Genomic DNA, 22,330 nt, shown 5'->3' on the forward strand with positions numbered 1-22,330 from the left:
ATTTTTGTTAGCTGAATTTGTAGAGTTAATTTAAATTGTCTGGTTTTCTGGCACAGCTCCAACTTAAAACCTGAACCAGAAACTCGGCTTTTGGATGATTATTCCAGATGCTTAATATAAGCAAACTTAAGCTATTCCAACTCATGTTTGGATTAGCTTTTGGGATTGCCTTGTTGGAATATCTGTCTATGTCCATGTTTGGTCGTCTAGCTGTTAAAGTGTTTTGTTTTTTCATTTTCATAGCATGACGCTTTCACCACCATACTTGGAAATTGTTGTTATTGTAGACAAATAATTCACCCATTTACAATTGGTTCCTTCTTCTGGGCAGCTGGAAGTTTCAGTCAAGTTTTAAGCCATTTATTTTGAAGCCAATGGCTTTTTGTTTTCTTTTTGTGCCTTTTAATTAATGAGACCGTAAATGTTGTTTCAATATGAACAATGACATTGGTTATCAAACTTCAGAATAGGCTTGATCCTTTATGGTTCCTGAGTTTTTCAAGCACATCTCCACCAATTTTTTCTTCCAAGATTGGCAATTTGGTTCTCCTTCTGGACTTTGTGGTGACACCTCGTGTTTACCTATGATTGATTGTTTGAACGGATGATCTTGGAATATGCAGTTGTTTTAAAAAAGCTCTAAAAACCTGCCAGTTATTTTTCAATCTATGATTCTTCCTATGGACTAAGCTAATAACTGCAGTTTTATGTATTTTAGGGCTTTGCTGATGGTTGCACTTGTTATTTCATGCAACAGTGATAGCTTATTGGCCAAAATGGTTGAATATATAATATATTCAGAATCACAATGTTTTTCTAACCCCAGGTCTCATGCATTTGTCCAATTTTCATCATATTTTCCCTTCATAATTGAATCATTCGTCTTTCTGATTTGACAGCATGCAAATGTCCTCTGCAGCTTTCTCACCTTTATTTATTTATTTATTTATTTTAGTAGAGACGGCGCTACAAGATTTTTATTATTGCACTTGTTTTTATTGGACTACATGCATCTTGACAACACTTACAATAGTGTAAAAATTGATGCAGTGATCTTTACAGAGGCAAAATAAAATAAAACAGCAGATATTTATTTATATTGTAAAAAATCATAGTCAATGTATCACAGTTGGATGGCACAATGCTTTGACCTAAAATAATTACTTTAGTTAGCTGTTCAGAAATCCTTTCAAAAGTCTGAATCATTTTTCACCAAGTAGACTCAATATCTTTGTAGGAGTTTTTGGAGTGACATTGCTTCAGTGGAACATGGTTTGTTTCTAGAATGACAAAATCCAGTTACAATTACAACAAATAGGACAACCTGTTAACAAAGTAATCCTCTCATTAGTACACCAACACATAAAACAGGACAATATTTGTTAATACAGTGCATCACTGGACAATATTTGGCACGGTGGCTATATTTTATATCCACACAACACTCATTTTTACATGATATGTTCACATGAAGAGGTAAAGCAATGTCATAAATCTTTTTTTTTTTTTTGCACCAAACTGCTAGATTGGATAAAATATATATCTAATTGCCAGAGTGATTCTCACCTACCCATGCTGTTCACTTCGTGGTAGAGCTTTGAGAAACTGAACTGACTTAAGAAATAAATAAGAATTGTTTAGTAAAATCTGAAGAAAACCTTAAAAGTTAACAAATCTTAAAAGCTAATGTAAGTGCATGGCCTCAATATACAGAACTTGTATCTGAATGTCCAGACACATCATTTTTTTGTGCATTTTTTATATGTTTTTAAAAAACTTTATGCATATATCAATAACAAAATAACATCGATTTAATGTATACTTCATTCAAGTATAAGAAAATATAATGATGTCATATAATTAAATAGTATGTTGTCTAAGTACTCTATGTAAAAGCCAGAAAACAACTTTTCCCCCCATGATATGTAAAATCATTGTTCACAGCATACTGCAAAGAATTTAGTATTTTGATATTGTTTGCACATTGACAAAAATGACATTTACAAGAAAATGTCACAATTTTTTTGCAATTATCACTTAACAAATTGCATAAGTATTTGAACATATACCTCAAAGATCTATACCACCCACGTACAACACACATTTATTTCTTGACATGCAAGTGTGCCGCATAGAATACATCATATTCATTTGCTATAAATATTACAGGTAATACATGTTCTAAACACGGTTCTATTTATTGTAAATGGGTCACTCTGCGGCTAAATTGTCTTTGCTGATGCTCATTTTGAAAGTGTGGTATAAATGCACAGATTTGAAATGTGCAAACTGGGATTTGAATGAATTGAAGGCAGGTTGTGAGCATAAAATCTCTTGATTTGTGCGATGGATAAGAGATCAACACTTGTCTGGGATGTGAAGTTTTAGCAGTACCCTCAAAACCTACTGGCATCCCAGTTCAAGAGATGTGAAAGGCCTTAAAGTAAATAATTTTTTTTTATTGCAATATCATAATCTAACACTGAAAACCTTATAAAAATGTAGCTTTTTATTATGTATTTATTCCCTGGTGGGAATAATATCTCAAATTTACAGGTATTTGCTACACCAATTGCCACACCTCTGACAGTTCCCACAAATAAATCTGATAAAATCATTTATTAATTTATACTTATTCAATTGATCAGAATATCTGATAACCTTATATTCTTTGGAGTACAAATAACAAACTCATTTGCCAAAATAGGAAGTATAAGAAGACATGCCATTCAAGCAGATGTGTTTCATAAGTAAGAAAATAGTTGGTAGAAAAAAACAAACTTGGCAACCAAAATGCTTAAAACAACTGGAATTCTGACAAATAAGGTTAATTCAACCTGTATGAAATACTGGATTGTTTTAAACAAAAATCTGGATTTCAGGAAGATAGTAGTGAAAAAACAACCCTAAATAGATGTGAAAGTGGTTCACCAGACATTAAACCAACCATAATCTCAGTGTCCAGACTTACTGTAAAGTCTAGAAAACCTGTCGGCTGACCTGAATTGAATAGAGCTCATAAAGAAACCACAACACCCAGAAGGTCTGGAGACTAAAAAACCATTACCTAACCTAAAACACACATCTTTCTAACTTAACTGGCATGTTTTCCCATTTTTCCAATACTAAGGATTACGTGTACCTTGATAAGCTTTATACCTGTGTATGAAGTCATATTTAGAGTGATGGAAATTAAATTTACCTAGATATTGAAATTTGTAAGACAAAAAAAATACAAAAACATTAAACCAGTGGTACCAATCAATGTGCAGTGGAATCTGGGTTTACTGTAACCTAAAATGAAACAATATGTGGTTCACATTATTATTGCTTTATTACTATCATTGGTACTTGGTTATTTGGTGCATTCCAGATGGACAGATGCTTCACTACAGAACTGAAGGATTTTATGCACCACAGCTACGCTTCAGCTCCAGAGTATTAAAGCTACATTCTGATTTCTGCTCTAATTTCTTTTCCAAGCATGTTGGTAACACTAATCAGCCCTTGTAGTTCATTTCTCGTTTTCATCTTGGTAAGCTGTGAGAAGCGGTCTTTTACAACCACTGTGTGACATCATTTGATCCTTAATGCTGTAGAGAAAGGCTGTGAAAGCATTATTTCAACTATGATGTAAAACAGAAAATGAGAGCATTTTTTGGTTAATGGTTTTCTTTTCCCCCAACATAGGATCCCTTTTTGTCCTGCTGGCAGCATTAATTTACTTCATTCCTCTGCGGAGCATTTGATTTGCTGCAATGAGCATGACGCTGATGATGAATGCAATCGCGAAGGCACAAATCAGGCTTTTACGCACACATGTGTGTTTTTCCTGCTGCGTTGGGCTTGCTGTGAAGAGATTTGGGAAAAGAAAAACAACATTAATGCATCACTCAGCCTTAACACAGCTTGAACATGTCAAAGAAGATAAAAAAAGAGAGGAAATTGATTAGACATACTGTCAATGTCTACGTGAGACTCTGGACTGTTCAGGTGGTTTTCCTCAGTCATGATGATGTTCTCAATGTCTTTCATGGTGAGATGGTCACGGAAAGTGTCGTACAGGAGTCTTTTCAGCTCATCTACTGTCAGTTTTTGCATGTCGCACTGGGAACACAGAAAAATAATTAGGAGGAGAAATTTCCCCTCCACTCTCCCATCCCTGATCACCAGCTTTGATCAGAAAAGACAAGCCTGAGACACTGTTCAAAAGACAAAGGAACTCAGTTCTGTCTTAGCTCTGTCTCAGATTCTTTCAAATTAAATTTTTTCACATCTTCCAGAGACAGCTGATGAAATTTTGTTTCTGGATCAAATGTGCTGCATGATTAAAAGGACATTTTTGAAGTTAAAATTACAATAAGTAAATTCCAGTACCAGAATGACTGGCAGAATTTATTGTAATAATTACAATTTTGCAGCATGAGTACAGCAGCCTACTCTAATTGATTAAATTATTACTCCTTAAATTACTGGCGATGACTGAGTCTACCTTCCAAAACACAGAGTCAAAGTCTGCGCCGTGGAACTTATCAGGCATTCCTGCAGCAGAGAGCTTAGGACCAAGCAATGTGACAAATTCCTCAAAGCCAACCTGGCCGTCACCTGATGAAACAGACAGAAACTTGTCACAGCAGAGCTCATGTATGAGACGGTATGCAGCAGAAAAAGAGTAAGAGACGGACCATCCATGTCAAGTCTTTGGATGATAACCTCCAGCTCCACCTCATTCGGCATGTAGCCCAGCGAGCGCATGGCCATTCCCAACTCCTGCTTTGAGATATAGCCGTTTCCATCTCTGTCAAATACCTTGAAAGCCTCCCGAATCTCTGTGGAACAAGCATATTCACAAGGTGTTATTAGTTCATATTGGCGGGGTTTTTTTCAGTCTTTTAAAGCTGTTTCAGTCACACATGATGGGTAATATATACAGATACAAACTGTTTAAATTAGAGGTTTACAGTGGATTATGCAACCTTTGCAGAGATTTTCAGGCAGTTCATTTTGGTCACAATCTCCCTCATTGAGCCAACATGCTGTGTAGTTAAAAGCATATGTGCCTCATTTTAATGATAAGAGCTCCTACAAGTTTAACTGTTGCTTTTCTAAGTTCCTTTAGCAGCTATCTCTACAGCAAGGCAAACTGTGCTTATACTGAGAAAAGAAAAAGTGCTTGAGTTTTAGCAGTATTATTTTTGACTTCTGTCCTTCTGTCCTGTCATTCCAGCAAAAAGAACAATTTATAAACTGTTTGTTTGTGGCAGCTTTCTTGCTAATTACAGCTATTAAAGATTGTTTTGTCCACATTTATAAGCTGCACCTACTGAACCACTTGTCACCATGACTAAGCTGATACTGGTTGTAACAGGAAGCATTGAGAAGGTTTATTTGTTTCTAATTAGCTATAAACCTTCTAAATAAGTCTGGAAAATTTACATTTGGCTCCTCTTGCTCTACATCAAAGCATTCTGTTTGAAGTGGTGAAAAAGAGCAGAGCTGTACATCAAAGGCATGGACCGTACTGGTTCTTATTGGTGCAGGATCTCAAACAAACTGGTCGATTCAAATAGTCATAAAGAAAAAGAAAAAACAGAAATTGGATTCCAAAAAAATAAATGATCTCACTTATGATTAAAAAAGCCAACATACATCCATCCTTGTTCCATAAGAGAAGAGAAGGCGGACACTGCTGATCAAATGTCTTGATTACCTGTTTGCCAGAAAGTGTGCATGTATTACCTGGAGAATGTGTCGGCACAACGTCAAGAAGGAAAGAAAACATCAATGAAGCAATTGTTGCTGCCCATGAATCTGGCAGGGGTCATAGGGTAATATTTACCCAATTTGAAAAGTGTACATATTTAAAACAGATATCAATCTTTGCAAAGATGCTAGGCTTGCTATGACGCATAGAAACATGCTTGGTGAAAACAAACCAGATCAATACTTCATCTAGCACAGCAGTGGAAGAGGGAAGATTTAGGGTTCTTTGACAGAATCTGGAGAAATAAAGTCTGTAGTGTTCAAAAGTCAAATCTGAGGCCAGAACAATTAATTTTCAACAATCTTTTCTGGAAAAGAAAAGAGGAAAAAAAGGTGATACAATGATCTAGTCAAACTCCTAGTCTCTCCCTGATTGAATTTGTGTTCCGAATGAACAAGAGCAATGTTGTAAAGAAGAATGGTACAACGATTACTCTGCAGGAATGTGAGAAATTTAGAAAATTATATAGAAAAAGACTCTGGCTAAAGGTGGAGCTTTATCTTTGATTGTACTGGAAGTCAATGAAACTATAGTTTTTCCATGTTTTTATATTAAGTAAGTTAATAAACAGGTAATGGGCTGAAACAGCTAAGAAAATCTGATAGGAAGAACAGACAATAAAATTGAATTCATGCATCAAATCTACCCCAGTCTAATGCATGAGTTATGTGGGCTTAGTCATTCTCTGCCATCAAGTTTCAAGATGACAATTACCTAAATGTTTGGACTTTTTCTTTCTTAAGTATTGGCTCCAAAATAGACATTCACTAAACCGTGCGCAAGTTGAGTGCTTTTTACAATAAATAGAGCTCATTTACATGCGCATATATAACTTTGCTAACATAATTTGCATGCAAGTGAAGAAACAGGAACAATTTATCATGTGTGTACATAAATCACTGGATCTTAGCAGATAGTTTGAGGCGCACTGTACTAGTTTGAATTTATACACTGGACAAAAATAATTTACTCACAAAAAGTGAGTAAATGAGGTTCTGGTCTTTACAGTACCTTGACATATCAGGGGTAACATATTTGTCTAAATTACAGCCAAGAGCACTGCTTGAGTTTCCTTATCGTCCCGAAGCACCATCTGAGATTCAGTGTCGCGACCTCTGGTGCCAGCATCAAATAATGAATTTAGCCAGCCAGCTGGGCAGCAGCCACAGTATTGATGGATTTACTTGTGAAGAAGCATTTTCAGAAGGACAAACAGATAGCAGCTTTTATTAGGAAAACATGGATGTGTTTATGTGTTTCAAGAAAGTATTAAATAACTGCAAAGCTTTAGAAGCAAATGTTTCTGTTGGATTAAGATAAATTATAGGATTACAAGATATAAATGTTTAAATACGTTTCTGATGTTTTATTTGAACACAAATGCTACCAGAGCAAACTGAAATTCAAAATCACAGCAAAAAGTAACTTAATCCTTTCAACATATTTTAAGAGTATAAAACATTACATTTTTAATGCATCATTAAAACTCCTTAAGCAGAAAAGCCTGGTGCAAGTAAAGCACAAATAGAGCTGTAAATAACAATAGAATAAAAAGAAAAAGAAATGTCAGAAATTAAAAAGGGAGGTTGCATTCAACACACTCAGCTTTGATTGTGTCCTTCATCTGACAATCTGCATAACCTTGTAGTGCTACAAGCTTTCAGCAGCTCAGTGATCTAAAGCCAAGGCCAGCTCATTTCCTCTGTATGGAATCAATGAATTACAAAAAACTGCATCAGCATCTAAAACTGTACTCAAGGTCTAAATGGGGAAAAAAAACAAAACTACTGTTCTATCCACTGACGAATGGTTCAGAAATTCTAGAAAAAAGGTTCAATAATAATGTAGGACAATAAGAAAAAAAAAGCATACCGTTAGTTGTTCTACTGTATTTGAAGTACTTAAAAATAGCAGTGCACTAAACCAGTACGATAAAAAATGAAATGAGAGCAAAAATGCTGAAGCGTTGACAATGTTTTGCTAACACTCACAATGTAATTCTATGGATTTTTTATGTTGGGAAAATAACAAAAACATCTGTTTTTTATTTTAAAGTGCAAAAATGGTTAGTGGTGTGGTTGTGTCAGAGGAACTTGGTTTACTCTACCAGTTTAATAAACTGTATAACCTGTTTTAAACTGTGACGTATCAGCGCAGAGGGTTGACAGGGTGTAACAATTGGTATAAATTGAGTGCCCTTAATCTTACGCTTGAAACTAAACTCATCCAATAAAGCCAATTAGTGAGTTTCGAAAAGGGGAAGGTCACATTTTTTCTCTCCGTGGTAAAAAATAACCGATTATTCCTGTGTGTTCAGAAACCTGGATGATGCTTAAAAAAGGATTCAATTGAATGACAAAGTTTCTATAACTGTGATGTCATCGTTGAGCTTCTTTACATTTAGTGGCAATTAAAACATTCAGAGATATTAAAAATTGGTATCAAATGATTACCTTTATTTCAGAATATTCTGCAAGCACTTTAATCTCTCCAACTAACATAAAAGCACTAACCTTTCTAAAATGTCCTATTGCTGATTGTTTCCTGAATTGTTAATTTTATTTGACTGTATCTGTAAGTCGAGAAAGATCAGAGAAAAGAGGACAATTTATTCTTTATATTCCTCGAGTATATTTCAATCACTTTGTCTCAAACACTAGGAAAAATAAATCTGGTGACCTTTTATGTGACCTTTCATTTGAACTTAAACTGAACATGAAGACCAACAGATCGCAGTGACCTTTCTCACGTCCCACGGTCCGATTAATGCTGCACAAAGTTGAAGCTGAAAACATCAATCACAAACTGGCTCACATTAAAAGTTGATGCCAAGATGCCAACTGCTGCAGACTAGCAGTTGGCATCAAGTCCTAAGGACATAGATTATTGGGAAAATCCCAGATTTTCAAGCCAGATGAAGGAGAGGAGACTACACTTGAAACTCTAATGATTGTGTTGTTGTTGACAGGAATAAGGGCCAGAAGACAAGAAAGAGAAGGGGAATGTATGCAAATGTGGAATAGGAATTGAGCTGGATTGAGGATTGGTGCCTCCATACCTGAAAAGCAGCCATCTTATCTTCTCTCTTAAACAAAAACACCAACGTAGCTATTGGAGCGGTATGTCTGTATTCTTTGACTCCTTTCTATTCTCTAAAACACCAGCTGCTTGCAGCAGATGGCTGCTCACAGTGAGTCTGTTACTGCTGGAGGATTCTTCCTACCAACAGGAAGTAGTTCCTCTCCACTGTCACCACATGCTTGGTCAGGATTAGGAATTACCAGGGACTCAGTCCAGATAGCTGTGCTTTCCTTTCAATTATTACATGATCAGCTGGACTGGAATGTACTGCACTAAAATTGGGACCAAATTGGACCAATATTATATTCTTGTAATATTGTTTGCTTACAATTTTAGCTTGTTCTTGTCTAATTAAGTCAAAATGAAGATAGTTTTTTTAGTTTCTAACACCAAACAACCCCAAAAAGAACAACAACAAAAAAAGTTTATTCATCGGGTAATTAAAGGCTCACACCGATTCATTTCTTACACTTAAAATTTTCAGAAAAAGGCTATCAGGAAGTATCACTGGGATCAGCTATAAAACTGATCCCAGTTTTATCACCATTGCTTGTGCACCTTTTGTAACCACACTTTTCCTTCAATATGCTCAGATACCATTGTCTGTAATCAGCTGGTCTTTTTAAAAATGACGTTTTTTGGCTTGTATCCTCCTTGTTAAGGGCGTCAATGATTGTTTACAGGACATCTCTCAAGTAAAAAGTCTTCTCTACTGTCCTGACATATAACATGGTGATAACATATTCTTTCTGCATTAGGAATGATTTTGCAATTGGTTGTACAGTTCTATCCTTGTTAAGATAGATCTGTCTGGTGGTTCTTCTGGTGGTTCTGGCTCCTCTAGCAGTGCACACCTTGATTTTGGTCAACAAGGCTCTGAAGGTTGAGGATATCCCTGCTGCTTGTGGAGCTTTTCCACTTTATCCTTCCACTTAACTTTCTATTAATGTGCTTAGATAGCACGCAGTTTTTAAACAATGACCTTTCCTAACTCAACCCCGAGATGTCAGTGATGGTCTGCTGGATAGCTGCCAAGTCAGCAGTTTTCCCATGATTGAATAGGCCATTGAATATGTTTTTCTGTATCATCCATCCCTTTTATTAGTCCAAAGAAGTACTCAAATCTTCTGAGAAACAAAATTTTCAGTTTTCTGTAAGCTGTTTTACACAGTGATTAAAATGAACAGAAATAAAATACTGTATATTATAAATATTGTTGACTTTTGTGATTTGAATTACTCCTTTTCTCTGCAATGCAAACTGTGGAAATCCCTGTGACAGCTGGTGACTTCTAAACAAACGGCAAACATTATCCTTGAGAGAAGGCATCCACCAAGCATCGGGAACACCCCACTGGGACTGTCCAGTTTGCTACATAAAACCCTCCTCACCTTCACTAACGATCATGACACTGAGCGATGCCCTAATAGACTCGATTCAGCAGGAGGTATATGAAGTCTCTGCTCCACAGGAACCCGGACTGAAGAGAACAACAACAGGCAGCTGCTAAGCATTAAAAGTTACTCTCTGTACAAATACCCAACAAAAACTTTTCAAAATGTTTTATGTCAAATTTGTGTCAACTTTACTTGACTCTTAACTAGATTAGCAATGAGATTATCTGTTCATTTTTCAAAACTGAACAGCAGCTTAGAAAAAAAAGGATAATTTCCCTCAGTTAATTGTGCTCAGTGAAGATCAAACAAGATCAGTCTTAGGAAGAAGAAAGGCATTCTTTAAAGAGATGAAAGAGATGTAAATTAAAACCTTCAAAAAGGCATCCTTTCACATCCAGAGGAGATGTTAAGTCACTTAAGAAGAAGATTGTTTTCCCCTCTAAAAGTTGCATAATAAATATATTCAGTTGTAGATGAGTCAAAGGCTTGTCCTGACACGATATTTTCTGATTAGAACTGAGATGAAAACATGAGTCATAAATAAATAGCAGCGACAGCAGAAACAACTCAATTAATGCTGCAAAAATGTGTCTAGATGCAATAACTCTATATCCATATAAATACGATTCTGGGAATGTTACAAAAATGTTAAAACATTGCAAAGACCCCTTTTATGTTTAGGTGAAAGCTAATTATTTCAAGACCTAAATCAACAGAATAGCTAGAAAATGTATTAAATAAAATACATTTATTAGTTGAAACAGCTCAAGTAGTAGATGCCAAGTCAAATTTCTTTTTTGAGGAGGGAGCTGGAGTCTCTTTGGACTTTGCTAAATTATCCAATACATTAATAAAGAGCTTTTTTTATTACATTGCTGAAAGCTGTTTCCCCTCCACAAATTTGCTAATCAAAAATTTCATTTTCAAGTGAAGTTAGTTTGCTTCCGGGTGAAGATCTTTAAAGGATTTTAAATAAATCTGCTGTTGCTTTTCGTTTTCAATTGTGTGATTCATCCTTGAATTTCAGTTAATCAATTCAATGGCAAAAAAAAAAAGAACAAATCCAAAGGCACAATTTCTGTAATGCAGACCAACAATATTTTCCACATTTGTGCCAAAAGGATGGAACATTTATAATATTTCATGAAGCTGTTGAAACAGTGAGATGTATCTTTAACTATTTCTCATTGGATAATTTATCTAGATCATGCAGTTGTTTCCCACGCTTCACCTAACTTTTCATCAACATTTCCTGGTGTTTCAAATGATCTGTGATGCCATGCACTCTAGAAATGTTACCAGGTTCTTTGGATGAGAAACAGGCCCACAGCGTCACATCTCCTGTGAGTGAGGAAATCTTTGTCGTGTCATATTTATATCCCAGGAAAGCAGAAACTAAAAAGAACATTTTAAAGTTGTTGTTAGGGGTAACAATAAGTGTTGTATCTGTTATTTTGTTAAAAATAAATAATCCTTAACATGGAATTCGCCTCATCATCAATGAATAAATACACTCAAATTAAAGCTGGGAAAGCAACCAATTTGTCTCCATCTTTTTGTAAAGGTGCGACAAATTATCTTTCAATGGCCTAAACAAATAATGGCAGTAAAAATATTTAATTTGATAACTTCTCCTTTTTTCTCCCCACAAAATGTATGTAATTCCCTCCAACAATAAGCAACTCATACAGAGTTACTTGACAGTAAGAGGTTGTGCTTTGGGAAGCCTGCAGCTAAAAAAATCTCCTGCTGTCAAAAAGTATTTGAATTCACCTCCTGGTGCTCTCACTAGGCTCAAATTATGATTACAAGTCACACATTTCACATGTTCCCCTAGCTAAGTAATAATTTATACTTTTGTGAAGCAGTTGCTGTTTTGGTCAAATTAGCTTTTTAGAAGATATTAGTTTATTGTGCACTGATTAATGTTCAGAAAACAGAGTAAAAACAGATTCTGTCCTGCTGAAGGACACTAATAAAAAGCCTGTTTGATGTTGGGTCAATATATGACCGCTTTTATGTGCCTCTCATACAGTCATAAGTTGGTATTTATGGGTTGCCTGAACTCCAGCTGTTGTTCAGTGCAGAAAGATCACAAACAGATTTTATTTGCTTGTCCAGCAGCCAGATATGTTTTTATGAGTTAAATGCTGTCTCATAAATGAGAACCTGACAAAGAAAAGGAAAATAAATGGGGAGTTATTGTATTATCAAATGCATCTGATAATACAACAGAAATTTTACATCAAAATAAAATGCCACAGCGTTAAATTTTTATACATCACAGTTTTAAAAGCTCGTTGTTGTGTGTTCAATGAAATAAACCAAGACTAAAACCAAATGAGAGCTGGACAGGAAATCCCACCAAAGGTTCAAATTTCCATCAACATACATTAATACACAAATGCAGTACATTCATCTGCTTCCAATTTTACTGCAAAGAGGCAGCATTTGTCAGCACAAAAGAGGACAGCTTTGCATACAAAGTGGAAGACTGCACTCCACTACAATGCGGTACGTCTGGGGGATTCTCCTGCTGGCTGCGAACTATAAATATTGCTCACATCCTCTGTCATCAATGCACCAAGGAGCACTACAAGCTCGCAGACTCCTCCTGGGCAGTAAATGCCAGGAAGTCACAACTGCTCAGCCATAAAACGACAGGCTTATCTGTGTCAACACGTGCGGTAGTTAACATGTCTGCCTGTTCAATGCAGGTTATTGATTTTAGTGCGTGGAATCCAATGGGATTCTTTATCTTTACTGTCATGTCAGAATTTGGGCTTGCTCTTTTCCGTCAAATTGCCGTGACAAATTTCTGTGGGGCTGTGTGGAAATTGAATAAATTGCAGAATATTCCTGAAGAGTTAATCAAGGCGGGATTTGCGAAACATGTTTTATAGCTTGAACGTTAAAACATTAAAAATATATAATCATTCAGTGACGTAACATACAAATATGAGGGTTTATTTCTCTTTTAACACCACACATTAACTGGAATATTAGGACTATATTTAGTTTCTCCAGATGCTAATTTATAATGGCTTTAGATCCAGCTTTTAATATAGTCCTCATTAAATGGGGAGACACTTGGCAAAGAACGATGTCCACTTTAAGCAGAGTCCACACTCCATCAAGAGGAAAGATCCCAAATAAATGTGACATAATAACAAAATGAACATCATTTAGTTCCCATAAAAAGCCTGAATATTTTAAAAAGTTTAATTAAAGGTCTCTTCATATAGAGAGAGTGCTCATCCAAAACATTTTATAGGTCAAATAACATAACTAGAGTTAAAAAAAAAAAATAAATCCTAAGCATCTGGAAAATGTTAGACATGAATCCCAATTAGTTTTCAGGCTTCTCCAGCCCAATAAATGCCAGTGATTGATCCTAAAGAACGACAAATTCTAAATCATCGTTGACCTGTTTTGTAAGAAAACTAATTCTGCATGGACTTACAATATTTTTAAAATAACAGTTGCAATAATGTCCTATAGTTAAATCCTAAAAAGAGAAATGCAAACTGATTCTGTGTAACAAAATGGGACTTTCAATGTTGCCATTCACTAATGTTTAGAGTAATATAAAGTTGATTATTTGGGTGACACAGTAGATCTGAGCATCAGAATAACAGTGATCATCAGAAATAAAGCTACAATGTCTGTCATGATCCTTGGAGGGCATTTTTTGTACTTTGTATTTTTGACTTTTCAAATGAAATACAACTTGTGACTCAATTCTTACATGTGAGGGGTTCACTGTCAAACTTTTCAACATATTTCTTTTCATGTGACACAAATATAATCAAGTTTATAGAGTTATGTGTCTTCACAATTAAAACAAAAACATGTCAGGGTTTCTGATAGGGGCATCAAGTGCAGAAGGTGAGAGAGAAAAGGGCCAGAAGCCTCACCGCTGGGCTGACCCACTCAGGTAACCATCTGGTCAGACAGTATCCCCTGGAAACAGCAGACCCATTAGGCGCTGTAAGCACTTCATCTGCCTCCTTAAATCTCTCCAAGTGAAGACAATATCCTCTCCCATCAGGTCATTACATTAGTCTAATCCTCACTGCTGTCACTGACGTGTTTGTTACGGTTCTGCCGGAAAATGTGGAAGCAGCACTCGAGGTGTTAGTCAATTTATCACCCCTATGATTGGTATTCATGTAAAATGCCAGCTTGAATAGAGCAAAGGGCTTGAGATGCCAGAAATAATGAGATAATCTGTGTGAATATGGTTTAAATAGAATAGTCGCCCATGTTTTATTAATTTCAACAATTTAAATTCGGCATTAAAACCTATAATAAATAATTGTGTGCTGTGGCCCTCTTTTTTTAATAAGTAATTTTTCCAATTATTTTTGTCATTCGACTTTTTTGTTTCCACCCAGAATATTTAGAAAAGGAGTCATCACACACATCGCAGTAAAATAGATTATCTCTATTAGAAAATGCTCCAGATTTGTGAACGTAATACTGCTTCTGAAAGTGATCATTTAAGAGAAAAGTTAATTATTCTTGTTAAAATGTACAGACACTGATTGTAGACATTAATGACAGATTCATTTGGTTGGTTATTGAGCTGTTTTGGGATTATTAAAATACAGGCAACCTACATTTTCTTTTGAAAGATTGATTAATTTGGGATTTTACACTTACACTTACACTCAAATAAATGTATATACTGTGACAAGTTTATTCAAAATCGTCCTGTTCTCACTGTAGATATACCAACAAGCATCATTGTGGCTGAATATTTGAGCACAAAAATTAGCATCCACTTGAATTTCTGCTTTCTTGGCACAAAACCAGCTCTTAAGCATAGTTCATTAATTTCCTATTTAATTTAATTTCTTCCTATTTAAAGCCTGATGGCTTCAAATTTAGTCTCCTTCGTCCCTTCCAAAACCAGTTCTGAAACCAGACCTGGTTTGGACAGCAGACTGTAATTATCACACCCAAACCAGCCTCCGCAGTGAAAGGAAGTTGGTTAAGGTGCTTCATAACAATGTACACAGTCATATTCAATAAATAATAATATGTGTTCCGATGAGGCAGATTTTCTATCTTGTGAAAATTGATCACTTTTAAGATGTGTTTTACTTAGGGATCAAGTTTCTGAAATAAATGGACTTTTCAATAATTTATTGGCTGCGTCGTAAACCCCAGAAGATGCTGGAAGAACACCAGCATCACTGACCACAACAAAGCATGTTTCAAGACCCCTGAAAGCCTTTTGGCCAAATAAAAAACATTTTCCACCTTCAGGGTCGACTAAAGTTTACAGCTGCGCACATGGAGAAGCAGAGTAGCCTCTGGAAAACATGAGGCAAATGTTGAGTTATTTGGATATAATAACAAGGAGAGTGTTTGAAGGGTTAAAGTGAAGTTTTTCAGTCTAGCATCTGTCAAAAATGGAGGTGGCAGCATCATGCTGAGGGAAAGTTTAACTCCCACTGATACTGGAGAGTCCACAAAACTGACAGAATATTGAAAAAGGAGAAGGATGTAGAAATTCGTCAACCCTGCCTCAAATCAACTCATAAACTGTTGAAAAACGGACCAAATTTGGAAAGGAATTAACCTTAATCTAATTAAAAACCTCAATATAATTGAAAATCTATTCTATTCTGCTTGAAAACTGAGTCAGTATGTTAAGAAGACAGGTTAAATGTCCAGCCAAAACTATGACAAAGTCTTTTGTTTGCTGTATTCAGAAAGGAAATGTAAAGAAAGAGAAGGGAGGACTAACAGCCTCCATATTCGGATTGTCTGCTCCTTTACACCAAGTGCTGCCCTGTAATTCTTGTCATAAAAATCCTGATAGTTGAACGTCTTATAATTATAAAGATTATTTTCTAGCATAGTAAAAATGCCACGTGTCAAAAGGGAGACACTGATGACTCTTCTTAATTTAGTAAACATTTATTCAGATGCACAAAAAGTGACAGCTGTGGTATTTGCAAGTTGTGAACCAGCCTGCACTGCTGTCATAAGGTGGAGAAACACATGTGCCAAATGCAGGACTCACAGGAGGCAGCCTAGAGGGAAACCAAACACCTGTAATTAACAGCTCGATAGAAAACCCCCCAAAAAGGATTCTGGGCAGAAATTTTCAAGTCAACATGTGTCCTGACCGATTAAACAATCACGAACCAAACAGAGGAATTGCCACAATGAGCTGCTAGGGAACAAAGCAGAGGAGGAAATAATGTGAAAGAAAAACCAGAAAGAAATTAACCATTTGAATTTGATTGGAAGAAGTGTATGTATGGAGAGATAAACAAAGAAACAGAAAACAAACAAGAAAAGAGACAATAACTTTATCAACAAAATCCAGAGGTATTTGTTCTGCTTGTCAACTATCCAGCCAAAGTTCCTGGATCCACACATACACCAGGAAAGCATGCAAAGTTCTTGGAGGCCAGGAGGTTTTTGCAAGGTGTCAGGGCTGGCAACGAGATAAATAATAATATCAAAGAACCGTGTCAAGTGATGTTAATTTCCACAAATTCATTAATTTATGGGAATAAATTAATGAATATGTGCTTTGAATAAGCTGAATATGACTTAAATTTACTCTCTTCCCTTCTGTACTAATTTAGCTTGATGTTTATTTGTTCAAATGCAACAGACCTGGTCCATACATATTTTTTTCTAATTTATTTCAGACGTCCTTCTGCTTCAGCCTGACAACTTTCATTTGTGGGATCTGCTGTTTGAAAATAATGTTTTACACATCTTGGCATACAGAGTGTGACTTACTGCTGGCTCATTGTCACAACAATAATTTCCATTTTTCTAAAATGAATCTCTTGAAATTGTTTATCTGAGGCACTTTGTTTTATACACTGACCATTGTGCAACATTTCTCTTTGCACAGGATGCAAGGTCCCTCTGTCCTTGTGTTGTGTTTGTCAGTGTGGGCTTTATTTTCCACGTGTCCCTGCCACAAAGTCACCGAGAGAAATTCCCGCTGATTTAATCACATATCACTGTCTGTGTATAAATTATTCATATACAGTAAGAAAAAAACCCCAAACATATATATATAATTTTGACGGACTGGGGCAACAAATGATTTTACAAGCACCCAAACTGTAATGATGATTTTAACATGGAAAAATTGCCATCACAGCATGATTGAAAGAATGAAATTAATGAGAGTTTTTATTTGCTATCTAACTGTGTGCTGTAATCAGGTTTGGGAATGTAGAGCTAACTGGGTGAATCTCAAAATGCTAAATCTGACTGGGAATATCTACCAAAACCTTCCACGGGTAGAGCAATTACCCTAAATATGATTAGAGGAGCGTAATTACATGAGATGAGCAATCAGTGAGCTTCTATGTTGCATTAATTACAGATTTTGTGGATATTCCTGTATTTATATGTTGAGTATCTTAGATCTTTTTCGTAGAAAGTTGGAATTTTTCTTTGGAAAACAAAGGACTGCAGCGCTGACAACATTCATTTAGACACTCCTGCTGCAGTGTGTGTGTGAAGGTGGTGCAGGAGAGGCATTAAAGGGCAGGTGGGAGCTTGCAGATTCATGCCCACAGACAAGTCTTAGACCTGTTAGAAAGAGGAGAGAAAACTGAAACCTGCTAGTTTCACTCAACTAAACTGAATGAGGTTCCCTGTAATTAGCAGAAAATTGCTGTTTGCGAAGCAAAGTTAATTTACCTGTGCATTACGTGCTCAGTGAATATTTTCTGGGTAAATAAATTACGTTTTAATTGGCCTGCCTGATTGTTCTGCATATTTAATGAATCTAAATGACCAAAAACGCTTTGTCCTTACTAAAGGCATGTCACAGTTGGTCTAAATTCCTGCTTGTCCATAAATCCAATCATTTAATTAAATTGATGTCCTCACCGCAGATTGTGGATTTTCAATGTCAAAACGGGTTCAAAGCAAGGGCATGCTGTTATGTGTGGGCAACCTATAGACAAAAGAAGAAGAAGATGAGGAAGGGAAGGATTGGGGGGAAAAGACTATGTGATATCTAATCTTATCGTGTGAATCTCTTTATTGCAGTCGGCCTGGCTCTGTTCCTATTCTCTGCCAGCTGTGCTTTCTCCTTCTGAGAGCCACTTGGCAAAACAAAACCACCGTTTCTAACAGAGATGCACCTGGGTTACAATTGCAGCTTCTACTTTATTGGATAGTTTAAGAAATACGTGACAATGCTGGTCTTACTTTTTTTTGTTAAGTTTATTTACTCAAAATCAAAGAATTCAGAGTTGCAATTCAAAAGTCTCCCATGTCCCCCTTTTAAAGGTGTGTAACACTGCTTTTAGCCTGGAGGAGAAGATTAATATTATTCAAAGCAATAACTAACCAGACCTCTTTCTGGTCCCCCAGTTTTGTCACTTGGATTAAACCCAAATCACTTATTACCACGCTGGATGCAATTAAGATGTTGCCCCCAGACAAATCAATTCTCGCAAGATGAATAAATGTTTTATTCAGTTTCCTGATAGTTAAAAAGCTAATTGTGCATCTAAACTACTTTGAAAAACTGATTCTGACCTCAAGGCATGTAATTTCTCAGTCCTGCCTTGAAAATGTGCACAATCCTTTAAATCCACCTTCTGTTTCTTCCGTCTTTAATCCTCCACACTCTGTGCACAATGAGATTTCTTTTTGGTCAAAAGGAAGAAGCGCACAGCCAGAGGAGCTCTCCGGAGTGCTGAAAAGCTGCATGAATTCAGGTACCTCACCTCTCAAATTTCACAACAACAAGTTATAACCACCAAACACTTCCACAATCAGTTAAGCAAAATGCGCCAAAGCTCACCTTCCACCTCGTCCTCGGGCAGGTGAACTGGGGTCCGGTAAGAGAGGACATCTGGGATAGTGCAAAGCCCCTTGTACATGAACCTGGTGGTCACGGCGCGCACTGGCATTTCTGCGAAGGGAAAGCAACAACCGTGTCGCGATCTTCATAGAGCCTCGCTCTCCGGAGTTTTGACAAACCGTCGGCTACAGTCCCTGATATTTTCAGGAAAATATCAAGCAGGTGACGATTGGGAAAATCACGATGCGTAAAGTTCACCTTCTTTGTGTTGGATAATAACAGCGAAAATCGGGGCGTGTATCCAAAAGGCAGACTGTGAATTGGCCTTTGGGTTCAATGCATAGCCTGGCATCAGCTTTCTGAAAGTCAACTATAAAACAAAGACGGTTTGTCAGAAATGGCACGTAAAACTTTCACCAGCCTGTTGAACTCAACTCTGTGTTCTTGTGTCCACCGACCAGATGGTAATCTAAAATCCAATATAACAAAATAGAACGGAATACATTTATTTATTTTCTCTCTCCTTGGAGTTTAAGCAAACAATAATAAAACTGGAAAACGAAAATCGCTACAAAATGAATCCAGCCATGGGTCTTACTGGTTCCTATTTCGCATCTTGTTCTTTCGGTCTGTTCCTGGCAGAATCTAGTTCACTTTTCTTCCCCCATTTCGGCATCTTGACAAAAGACGAGAAATGAAAAGGCAAAAAATTCGGTGACTGAGTGTGCGCTTCTGTAAAAGCAGATGGAGCAGCAGCAGAGGAAGCGATATCCTTGATTTTACCCCAGTAAACGAGCCTGGAATGAAATCTTTGTCATCTAATCCTATTTGTTTCCCCGCGGAGAGCAGTTTCAAGGGAATCCTGGGTGACCCCCGCTCATCTGATCCAGACACGCTGCATGTGGCGGCGCTCCTCTCTCTCTCTGCCCAGCCGTCTGCTCCAGCCACATGTAGTCCTAATGAAGCGTGCTCTCTTTCACATTGCCGCTCCTCCTCTCAAGTCACCCCCTAGAATAACATTATCTGGTTTTTGTCCGCTCACTCCTCCAATTTGCGGAGGTTAAAACGGTACAATACATGCGCAGCGCACCAAAAGTGTGCTGATGTTTTGCAACAGGTGACGCTCGACTTACTCGATTTGCAAAGCGCAAACGAGTCAAAAAAGAGAAGATACACCAATCCTCACAAACATTTCAGTTGATTAGGTACAACATAAATTAAGCATGTAAAAATGCATACAGACAAGCAAGAAGGGAAAATGTTAATGGGAGCTCATGGAAAACTCTGTGCTCTAGAAAATGATCATTCTTTAGTCTTGCCATTCAAAACTCTCCCATCATGATGAAAACGTGCTTCAACTTCACGTAAAGGAGCATCTCAACAAACTGTAATACCATCCAAATGTCTCTCCAGTAAATAAAATGAAAAATATCAATTTCATCATATCAATTCATTAAATAGAGAGGAATGTATATGTCTACAATTTTGTCAAATTTGTTCAGTATGCTAATAGCTAATGGAAACTCAAAATTCAAGTCCTCAGAAACTTTATTTATTCAATTTAGTTGATGAATTATTAAGGAAGCCCAGTTTCCTTTTATAGCTGGCTTTTCTGCATTGTTGGGTCTTGTATCTCTAATCTTCCTCTTGATAATACCCAATAAATCCTTAATGGTGTTGTGGTGTGAGCAGGTGCCAAGTCCTGCTGCAAAGTGAAGTCAGAGTCCCTATAAAACTCGAAGTATAACGTTTTTGGCAGGTTGTTTAACAAGGCTGATAGCTTTTCATTGACACCATTTTTATCTTACTCATGTCACAAATCCACATCCATGGTTTAAACAAAGGGCATAGATGCTTCTATTGTCTTCACTGCTTTTTAGTAAGATTTTACTAAAACAGCTTCTTGGCCACTTTCAAATGATCCACTCATTGTCTTCATTTGTTCGTGCTGTATTTAAAAATTTTTAATTTTTTTTGCTTTCTGTCCTGGCTCTGCTGAAATATCTCTCAGACATATCTCAAAATCAATTTTCTGAAAATGGGAGGTAATTTTGATTTAAATGTTTATGTCTTTAATGCTAAACAAATGTCTGCTCAGACTGGAGAAGCTCAGCTTTGTCCTTTCTCTGTCGTGAGAACATTATCATGGGAAAGAAATCTGTGGTTTATTTGTGGAAATCGTATTGAGCTGTCAGTCCTGCCTTTTACCACTTTTCAGTAGTTTTGTCCTCCTTATCCGACCCACTTGCGTCACTTGCTTGGTGGGGGGGTTTAAATTAAAATCTCCAGACCGCCCCATGCTGGCTTGAAATGCTTTGCTAGTCTTGTACCATCTTTTTCCTCCATAATCACCACCGACCAACCACCCAGCCTTTTCTCTGTCCTGCATACTGAAAGCATCTTCTTGATTTGTGCAGGATGCATCTCGTGAAGAAACACATTCTAAGAAGTTTCCCTATTATTTTATAGCCTCTGGAGTTTTTTCTTTTATTTTATTTTAAAATATCATTTGTGATGGGTACAGTTCAAAGCCTTCACTGTTTTTAGAATTAAACAGTCTTTGGTCGTTGATTCGGACTGTTTGAACAGTTTGAAGCAAAGCTATCAAACACCAGCCTGATGAGTTAGAATATTAAATCAAGCTTGAGTCTGTTTAGCTACAACATCCTCTGTCAGCTAAGCAGTTTGTTCTTTCTGAGTTGTATTTTGTTTCCCAGAGACTCAAGACGTCAGGAGAGATGCACCAGGCAACAAAACAGTTTATTATTGACCTCTTACAAACTGTAATCTGCATGATGTAAACTAAACAATTAAGTGTGGCACAGATTGAAACTGTAAAAGCCTGTGGTTTTTTCCCCCTTCTTCTTCTAGCCTTGCAGCAAAAGCGTTCAGCTGCTGTAAATGTCAAGGTGTGAAACCAGTTTCAGTCCTTTCTTTTAACACCACAGAGGTGCTACATGTGATATAGAAGCAGTCCTATCAGCTGCAAAACATCAAAAAGTCTAAATCTTACTGTTGTACTGTGACTTTCAACAATGAATCCTAGATTGTCATTTTAGAATATATGCCATTCCATCAAGGAAGAAAAAAAAAACCCCATTGATGGAATAACCTGGTTTTCTTTAATTTAGACAGTCAGCTGAAACTACTAATGTAGCTGATTCTAGACCTGATCACAACAATCCCTGATCTTAGTTCTACCTCCACAGGATTTTACAGTCGGCACTAGAAGTGATGAGTCCATCACTTCATCTGCTCCTCTATTTAACTTGTTGCCCC

At 36.7% G+C, this 22,330-nt stretch overlaps 1 protein-coding gene across 1 annotated transcript; it reads right to left on the bottom strand.

Moving 5' to 3' along the window:
• Nucleotides 1-969: 969 nt before the first annotated feature.
• On the bottom strand, nucleotides 970-20,059 carry cabp7b (calcium binding protein 7b). Its single transcript, XM_044144609.1, has 5 exons — nucleotides 19,052-20,059; nucleotides 4,686-4,829; nucleotides 4,493-4,605; nucleotides 3,960-4,107; nucleotides 970-3,849 (listed from the first exon to the last, which is right to left on the bottom strand). The coding sequence occupies exons 1-5, from the start codon at nucleotides 19,158-19,160 to the stop codon at nucleotides 3,722-3,724; spliced, it is 642 nt and encodes a 213-aa protein (XP_044000544.1). The 5' UTR covers nucleotides 19,161-20,059; the 3' UTR covers nucleotides 970-3,721.
• Nucleotides 20,060-22,330: the final 2,271 nt, after the last annotated feature.

The sequence above is a fragment of the Gambusia affinis genome, linkage group LG17 (assembly GCF_019740435.1).
Source record: "Gambusia affinis linkage group LG17, SWU_Gaff_1.0, whole genome shotgun sequence".
In the NCBI taxonomy this organism is placed as follows: domain Eukaryota; kingdom Metazoa; phylum Chordata; class Actinopteri; order Cyprinodontiformes; family Poeciliidae; genus Gambusia; species Gambusia affinis.